At 38.4% G+C, this 8510-nt stretch overlaps 1 protein-coding gene across 2 annotated transcripts; it reads left to right on the top strand.

The window, feature by feature from the left end:
• On the top strand, positions 2850-7528 carry LOC8068069 (phosphatidylinositol/phosphatidylcholine transfer protein SFH6). 2 transcript variants are annotated; one of them, XM_021457965.1, is made up of 14 exons: positions 2850-3157; positions 3651-3945; positions 4105-4201; positions 4303-4569; positions 4657-4734; positions 4910-5011; positions 5111-5160; positions 5236-5335; positions 5416-5508; positions 5591-5704; positions 5869-5995; positions 6229-6587; positions 6878-6952; positions 7075-7528. In XM_021457965.1, the coding sequence occupies exons 1-14, from the start codon at positions 3124-3126 to the stop codon at positions 7093-7095; spliced, it is 1812 nt and encodes a 603-aa protein (XP_021313640.1). In that variant the 5' UTR covers positions 2850-3123; the 3' UTR covers positions 7096-7528. The 2 variants fall into 2 exon arrangements, with proteins under 2 accessions (XP_021313640.1, XP_021313639.1); XM_021457964.1 differs by having other exon boundaries at positions 3645-3945.

Below are 8510 nucleotides of genomic sequence, written 5' to 3'. Positions count from 1 at the left end.
ATATCGTGGTTGTTAAGTTGTACTTGAAGTGACCATTTTGCCTCTATGTACGTACTACATCTGTTGAGAAAGGAAAAGACCCTATGGATGTCGGTCAAATTTTCTCAAGTTTAGCTAGTATTTTAGAAAAATATTAGTAATATTTATATCATCAAATAAATTTATTATGAAAATATATTTTATGATTTATCTAATGATATTAATTACGTATTATAAATATTAATATTTTTTATAATTGATCAAAGTTAAAATATCTATCTTTTCGGGAAGTGAGACCGAGAGAGTACATTATAAAATTTTGAGATTATTCCATTTCTTATCACTCCAATGGAATTGCATGTCCTTTTTCTGGCTTGTGATCTTTTTCTTACCACTCGTAACTAAGAACATGTCTTTCTTTTCGAGATCTACTTTCTTCGTCAAAAAAAGTGTCGTTTTAGATTTTTGTGCCACAAGTTTGACTCGATTTATAAAAAATACATAAAATATTTATATCTTTAAATATTTTTGTTGATCTTTCCATGATACTAATTATGTACTATAAATATTAATATTTTTTACTGTATATTAAGTTAAAGTTATTTTTGTGAAGCGCAAACGACACTTATTTTAGAACGGAGGGAGTAGTTTAGATACAGACGCTTATATACACAAACACACAATCGTATTTACAAGACACACCCTCCACTTCTGCAAACGTCTTTAAAGAACTAAGTTGGACTGATAAATCTCAAAATTAACGAAGTCACCGCAAAGTCGAGAGCAAGTTGCCAATCACTAAAACAATATCATTGTTAAATCTTGAAATAAATCCTAGAATAAATTTAAGATTTTTTTGCAGGACCAAGTATAGACACAGATGCTCATATATATACACGAGCGCATACTCACCCTTATAAAGACACACATGCACATCCTACTCATATAAACATAAACACCTCCAAAACTGAGTTGTACCGACAAATCTAAAGATTAACGAAGTTAAATAAAAAAAGATTAACAAAGTTAGGCACGGCACTATGAAAAAAAGCCGCTAAATTCTTTTAGAATAAATCCAAAAAAATATGGCACTAAATTGAAGACTTAAATCTTGGTGGATAGGTTCCACCACAAGGAATTCAATCATCGGAGCTATGATTAGTTCACAACTCACGTCTTTTTGGCTTGTGAAATAATTTATTTTTGAACTTTTTAAATTATTAATTAATTTGTTTTTAGACAAGAACGTATATCAGCAGAGGAAAAAAGCTCCCAAGCTAGTCATCAAAACTAGGATGAGTTCTGAATATGACTCTTCTAAAAAATAATAATGAGGTAGAAAAGTGACAATAAGATCTAAATGCTAGATTCTAAAATAAAATTCAAGAACCTAACTGTCCACTAAAGATCTTCACTGTACAAACATTATGAGAATAAAGTTCAAACACTCCTTATTTTCTTTTCCGAAATCTAGTTTTTTTTATTGACTATCTAAAATATGTATTCTTTACTATGAGAATGAAGAATATCACTATTAAATCTCAAAATAAATCCTAGAATAAATTCAAGATTTTTTTTGCAGGACCAAGTATAGACGCAAATGCTCATATATACACGAGCGCACACTCATCATTGTAAAGACACACACACACCCTACTTCTATAAACATAAACACCTTCAAAAAACTGAGTTGGACCGACAAATCTAGAGATTAACAAAGTTAAGTAAAAAAGAGATTAACAAAGTTAGGCGCGGCACTGTGAAAAAACCCGCTAAATTCTTCTAGAATAAATCCAAAAAATATGGCACTAAATCGAAGACTTGAATCTTGGTGCATAGGTTCCACCACAAGAAATTCAATCATCGGAGCTATGATTAGTTCGCAACTCACGTCTTTTTGGCTTGTGAAATAATTTATTTTTAAACTTTTTAAATTATGAATTAGTTTGTTTTTCGACAAGAGCGTATATCAACAGAGGAAAATAAAAGCTCCCAAACTAGTCATCAAAACTAGGATGGGTTCTGAATATGACTCTTCTAGAAAAAATAATAATGAGGTAGAAAAGTGACAATAAGATCTAAATGCTGGATTTTAAAATAAAATCAAGAATCTAACTGTCCATTAAAGGTCTTCACTGTACAAACATTATGAGAATAAAGTTCAAACACTCCTTATTTTCTTTTCCAAAATCTAGATTTTTTATTCACTATCTAAAATATGTGTTCTTTACTATAATAAAGAACGAATAAGATCAAATTGGACTGTAATTTTGATTTTAAGATTAGATGGTAGATACTAATTCCATCCCCAAATAAATTAATTTATAGAATCCGTGCAAACCAAATCAAATTATTATAAGTTTAAAGTTTAACTAATTTTATAGAAAAAGAGTAACGATTTATATGATATAAATTGAATATAGTATACTCTAAAATTCGTAACACTTTTTTTTAGAAATTTATCTAAAGTTTTGAAAGTTTGATTTAATAAGACAACTCTTAAAATTTATTTATATTTATTAGAGACAGACGATCCATTAAAAACCGTTGAAACCGTCAAAGGCGCCGACTTGCCGCCTCCGAATCCCGGGTTACACGTTCGCATCATCACAGATCAAATTCACAACACTTCACAAGAAAAAACGGAGGTCGCTACGTGCACGGCCTCATGAGCCCACACCGCTCTACGCTAGCTATGCCTTCACGTTCACGATCCCGTGCGAATCTGTTGACTGTTGGTGGTGCGGCAGGGCACGGGACGATGGACCCAGAGCCCTCATCATCAGACACGTGGCAGGTTCACGTGCCGGTAACGGCCACCTCCTCGCGCTTCGGAGCCCATGGACCTGGTCCAGCCGGGAACCGTGTAACCCCGGCCTCTCCCCTCTCCCCACCGATGAAGGGAAAGCAGAAGCTTCTTTCCCCCTCCCTCCCAAAAAGGCATCAAAATTCTCCGCTTGGAAAAATCTTGAAAATTCTCCGCTTAGAAAATTCAACTAGATTCGGAGCAATCCACCATTTGTTTACTCGTCGATCGAGAGCCCCCCCATTCGTTAGGGGTTAGGGTCGTAGCGAGGAGGGCTCTGGAATTGGATCCCAACAGAGGAATCACACTCGGGTTGGGGGGGGCTTGCAGAGAAGGGAATGTCGGCAACCATCGACCGGCTCGCGACGCCGAGTGAGTGCCAAAATGCGTTTGCTTCAACTACATGTTCTATTGTGATTCCATTACCCCTTGTGCTTTCTTGTTCCTTCGATGTTTGGGTTGGAGAGTGGGGGGCGTCTTGCTACTTTGGTTCATCCGGTTCAGTTGTAACTCCGCTTTTAGTGGATATAAAGATTTCCTTCTGTTGGGTTCAATATTGGCAGTTGACTGCTGATAACCTGATAATTGATTGACGAACTCAAAATAACAAACGTGTCCTTCAAAATTCGGTACTTTGATTCAAAAAGATGAGAATATTTCTGCGAAATTGATTCACGCCGGAGGGGGCATTGAGTTTCAACCCTTACAGTAGAGTCTGGTGCGTATGAATGACTTGTAGTTGTCGTACCAAATTTTGTTCTTTGTGAAGCATGGCAATTTGCTAATTTGCCTACTGATTGTTACGACTGCTATACTGATTTCGATTTGGTTCAGACACGGAATGCTGAAATAGTTTTAGGTGCAGGTCATGAGGGTCATGCACACAGTGACGGAAAGAGAGAGTGCAATTCTGATGAAGAGAACTCGGAAGGAGAAAGAAAGCCCAAAAAGGGCTCTCTCAAGAAGAGAGCAGCTACTGCAGGGTATAAGTTTAGGCATTCCTTAAGGAGAAAGAGTAAAACCAAGGATGATAACCATGTAGCCTCAATAGAAGACATCAGAGATGTTCAAGAGCTGGAGACTGTTGAAAGGTTCCGCCAGTGTTTACTTGACGAGGGCCTGTTGCCAGAACATCACGATGATTATCACACGATGTTGAGGTATTGCTGCATCGCATTTGCTCATCTTAAGTTCCTTGGTTCTTCTCTTCTGTCAGTTTTTTTTACTTCCTGCACGATATTTTTATATGAAAAAAATCTCATGAATAGAATTTCGCCTCCTTATTTGGTTTAATTTTTTTCTATGCCTCTTACGTGTAGGTTCCTGAAAGCAAGGAAATTTAATATTGACAAAGCAAAGCATATGTGGTCAGAGATGCTTAGATGGAGGAAGGAATTTGGTGCTGACAATATAGAGGTAAAGCTAGTTATCTAATATACCAATACATATACCCCATGATATATGTAGTGTAATGATTTCTTTTAGTTTAATTTAAAAAGTCTAATCTGGTCCTTTAGGAATTTGACTACACCGAATTAGATGAAGTTGTGAAGTACTATCCGCAGTTTTATCATGGTGTGGACAAAGAGGGAAGGCCTGTTTACATAGAACTAATTGGGAAAGTTGATACCAACAAACTAGTGCAAATCACAACTATTGACCGCTATGTAAAATATCATGTCAAGGAGTTTGAGAGATGTCTCCAGATGAGGTTTCCAGCTTGTTCTATTGCTGCGAAAAGGCACATAGACTCATCTACTACGATATTGGATGTGAAAGGCGTGGTATGTGATTTTTATTTACAACATTTCCCTCAACAAACTTTATTTTTGGGGGTTAGAGTAGCAATTAACTTGTTTTTGTAAGTCAAGGGCCTAAAGAACTTCTCGAAAGATGCAAGAGAGCTAATTATGCGGTTGCAGAAGATCAACAATGACAACTATCCAGAAGTATGTTATTCCCAACTTCAGCACTAGTTTTTTCACTATTCCGTCACTTCCCTGGTTATCTCTTCTATCTAATGTACATGGTTCCTTTTCAATTATCCCTGCTCATGAATTCACCATTTTTGTTTGGGCCTATACAGGGAAGTAATTTTCTAATGCATTCTGAATGATCTTGCAGACCTTATACCGACTTTACATCATAAATGCTGGCCAAGGCTTCAAGATGTTATGGGGTACAATAAAATCATTTCTTGATCCAGAAACTGCTTCAAAAATTCATGTATGGTTGCTACTGTTTATTGCTACGGTCTTATCTTACTATTCATGTGTAGTTTTTGGTTTATATATACTGATTCTCACCAATCTTTTCCACATCAAGGTCCTCGGAAACAAGTACCAAACTAAATTACTTGAAATAATTGATGGCAGGTTAGGATCTCAAATCCTGTTAACTGGTTTTCTGTTTGGGTTCCATCCTAATGTTTTTCAATTCCATGTTTTCAGTGAACTCCCAGAATTTCTTGGTGGCAAGTGCAGGTGTGAAGAATATGGAGGTTGTCCGAAATCAGATAAAGGCCCTTGGAAGGACCCTGAAATTGTCAAGGTATTTTCCTAGTGCTGTCCCCATCATTCTGAGTAGTTGTCCTGTTTTACAACACTAAAATAAAAGGCTTCAATTCCCAGAGAGTTATCAATGGTGAGGCAAACTATGGTCGGCATGTTCTTGCTGTATCAAGCATAAATCAGAAGGAAGTTGGTTGTACTGAACACTCAACTGTAAGCCTGCTTTACATGGACGTTACTTGGAACATCTTTTTTGAGATTTCCATTATTTACCCTGTAAACCTTTCCCCCTTAGGAGCAGGAAAAAGGCAATGATGCCTCTGCCGAATCTATTTCTGAGGTGGAAGATGTTTCTTCTCCAACAGCTTTAGTGGATCCTATAAGCCCTAATTTGACCCATGTGGATGAGGCAAGTATCCTTTTACTCTTTGAGCATCTGCAGATTTATGACTTCAAATGATTCAGTTGCATATATAAATGTCCTTTTTGGGTTACTGCTTCTTAATGGTTGAACTCTTTATAATCTTTTTAATTGATCAATGTGATGATCGATAGATGTTTTGCTGTTTACAGTCAAAATTTCCAGGACGTGCTTCCTCATCTGATGCCCCTCCCATTACAGGGGATAGCATCCCTGCTGTTGACAAGGTCGTGGATGCATGCTCCAATCCAAGAAACAGCTCGACGCCTTCCAGCTCAGGTCTTCATGTAATCATGTCATTCATAGACTAGGCTCCTATTGAGAAGTTCCTGTGATTTGGACCAACTGCATTGAGACTAACTAGATACAATACTACACGTACTGAACAGTCTAAATCTCAAATAGTGGTGCATATTGGGCAATTTCGACTTGTTTTTAAGATTATTATTAGGATGAGCTTCTAAGTTAGGTTGGGAGTTACATTGACTGATTCTTTATGCATGCTTCATCAGGTTCTTTCTCCTTGAGAAATATACCGGCAACATTGGGAGGACTTAAAACTCGAATTGTCGCATGGTCAACAATCTTAGTCCTGAGCTTGTTGGCATTCCTCCGTTCTGTCCTGAGCATAGTGACCAAAAGGCTCTCAAACCAGGCCATCACATGTGACCACTATAGTGCTGACTTCCGTCAAGGATATACGGGAAATGGCACCCTTACATCTGTATTGACACGGCTTGGTGAATTGGAGGAGAAGATACAGACACTTGAAGCAAAGCCACCCCAAGTGCCATTTGAAAAGGAGGAATTGTTACGTACTTCTGTTTACCGCGTGGATGTGTTGGAAGCTGAACTAATTTCTATGAAGAAGGTACTCTTATTTCCTTAAAGAAAAAAAAAACTAGCTGTAAGCTGATTTACCAGGTTACCCTAGTTTGGTATCTTAAATTTTAAGTATGTGCTGTAGTTTTATTGTGAGGTAATAATATTTTTCTCAGCCATGTTAGTTACATCCAAGAATTTGGCTGTTCGCTAAATTTCTTGATATTTTTGTTGTACCAGAGCCAGAAGTGAAATCCTAGATTGATACATGGAGTTCATGAAGCAATTAATAGAAAATGCTACTTTTCCTGTACTGACATTTGTTTCTCTTGTGAGCAGGTCTTGTATGAGACATTGATTCGGCAGGATGAGCTGCTTGCATATATTGACCAACAACAGACAGCAAAATTTTGTGTAAGTAACTCCCGTTCGTATAGTTTGCCTTTTCCTTTCAAGAGCATACCATTTTAATACTTCCCTCTTCAGTCAATGGTACCAAGTACGCAATCTCATATTTGTCCATCCATCATTTGCAGCGGCGGAAGTTCTGCTTCTAAGGGCCTGTTTGGAAGAGCTCCGGCAGCTAGCACTGTATTGTGGCGGAGCCGTCGGAGCCTCAAAACGCTGGGTCCTCCGGCTCCTGCACTTTGCAGTTGTATTTTGCCAAAGCCAGAGCCGGCCAGCTCCGCGTTACAGTGCAGCACAGTACTGTAAAGTGCACCTGCGCAGGGAGCCAGAGCCGGCGAGAGCGGGTGCCAAACAGCCTCGAAGTACTGGAGTACCTGCCACCTATTTTCTTCTCTTTGGAGATGGCATGCTGCTGTTGTGGATGCAGTATACTTGTAAATACCTTTGTATTTTTTTCTTGAATTATCTTCGTATTTTGTTGCAGTGTAAAGCATCACAATTTTTTAGAAATAGATAGGATTGACGAGCAGGGTAGGTTCTCTTGAGATCTTGTTTCAGTGAAAAAAAGAGAAAAGTTTGATATCTTCTACCTGGTCGACGGGCCAGCCCAGCACAGCAGCAGACGCCTGGGCTTTCCCTCTTCTCAGCCCAGCAGAGCACCACATCAGGCCAATTTGGCCCACGCGCGCAGGTGCCCAGCACCAAGCCGGTTCCAGAAGCCAGCAACAGCATCTCCACTGAAATGGAAATAGCTCAGTCGGTCTGTTCTGTAGTTGTGGACGCATGGTTTTCCCCCCATTTTAGGTCTTGTTTGGATGTAGTCGTATTCATCTCAATCCACATGTGTTGAGGTGAATTGGAGTGGAACTTGAACTAATTTCCACCTCAATTCACACCAACACACATGGATTGAAGTGAATACAACAACATCCAAACAAGGCCTTGTCTTTCAGCCATGTGTAGCCTCTTCCTATAAGAGGGTGTGTGGGTTAGTATGTGTTGTGGTTGTGGTGGTGTGAGTTTTAGATACTACAACTTATATTTGAAGAGTTGAGGCATAAAAAAAAGCATCTCCACTGAAAATAGCATATGTACCACCTTTTTTCAAAGCCATTTCAAGAGCTAACAACACCAAGAATATTTTCACTTAAGTTTAATCAATTAACCAAAACCAAACTAGGGCTTTCAAAAGAGGAGCTTTGAAAAAGTTATGCAAAAGGTTTAGAGGGGGCACTAGAATTCTTCGGTGGTTCATCAAAGAAAAGACACCAAGGAAAGAGTGCGAATGGTTGACAATTGCTAGTCACAATGGCTAGCTGACATGATTTCTTCATGACCTTGACATGATTTCTTCATGACCTCATCGGACTTTCCGGTGGGTGCTGTATGATACCTCCTGGCCATTTGATGATGGTTGTTGGAGCTAAGGAACACCCCTAATGAGTTGAGGCTCATTCTTAGTGCTCTAACCACAAAAAGTGCTTAATAAATTATTAGATGATTAGCATAGTGCTTAGGTTAGTTAGATCACCATATTGGCACTTTCGTCTAGGCTTAGGCTTAG

Source organism: Sorghum bicolor, chromosome 3, assembly GCF_000003195.3.
Source record: "Sorghum bicolor cultivar BTx623 chromosome 3, Sorghum_bicolor_NCBIv3, whole genome shotgun sequence".
In the NCBI taxonomy this organism is placed as follows: Eukaryota; Viridiplantae; Streptophyta; class Magnoliopsida; order Poales; family Poaceae; genus Sorghum; species Sorghum bicolor.
The sequence above is the reverse complement of the archived record's forward strand: the minus strand, read 5'-3'. Positions and strand labels throughout refer to the sequence as shown.

What these genes read in the sequence shown, in the direction of transcription:
- LOC8068069 (XM_021457964.1), top strand. Translation starts at nt 3,124, where the DNA reads ATGTCGGCAACCATCGACCGGCTCGCGACGCCGA. An exon ending in TTGGTGCTGACAATATAGAG is followed by an intron (nt 4,202 to 4,302) that starts GTAAAGCTAGTT and finishes CTGGTCCTTTAG; the next exon opens with GAATTTGACTACACCGAATT. An exon ending in AGGACCCTGAAATTGTCAAG is followed by an intron (nt 5,336 to 5,415) that starts GTATTTTCCTAG and finishes TTCAATTCCCAG; the next exon opens with AGAGTTATCAATGGTGAGGC.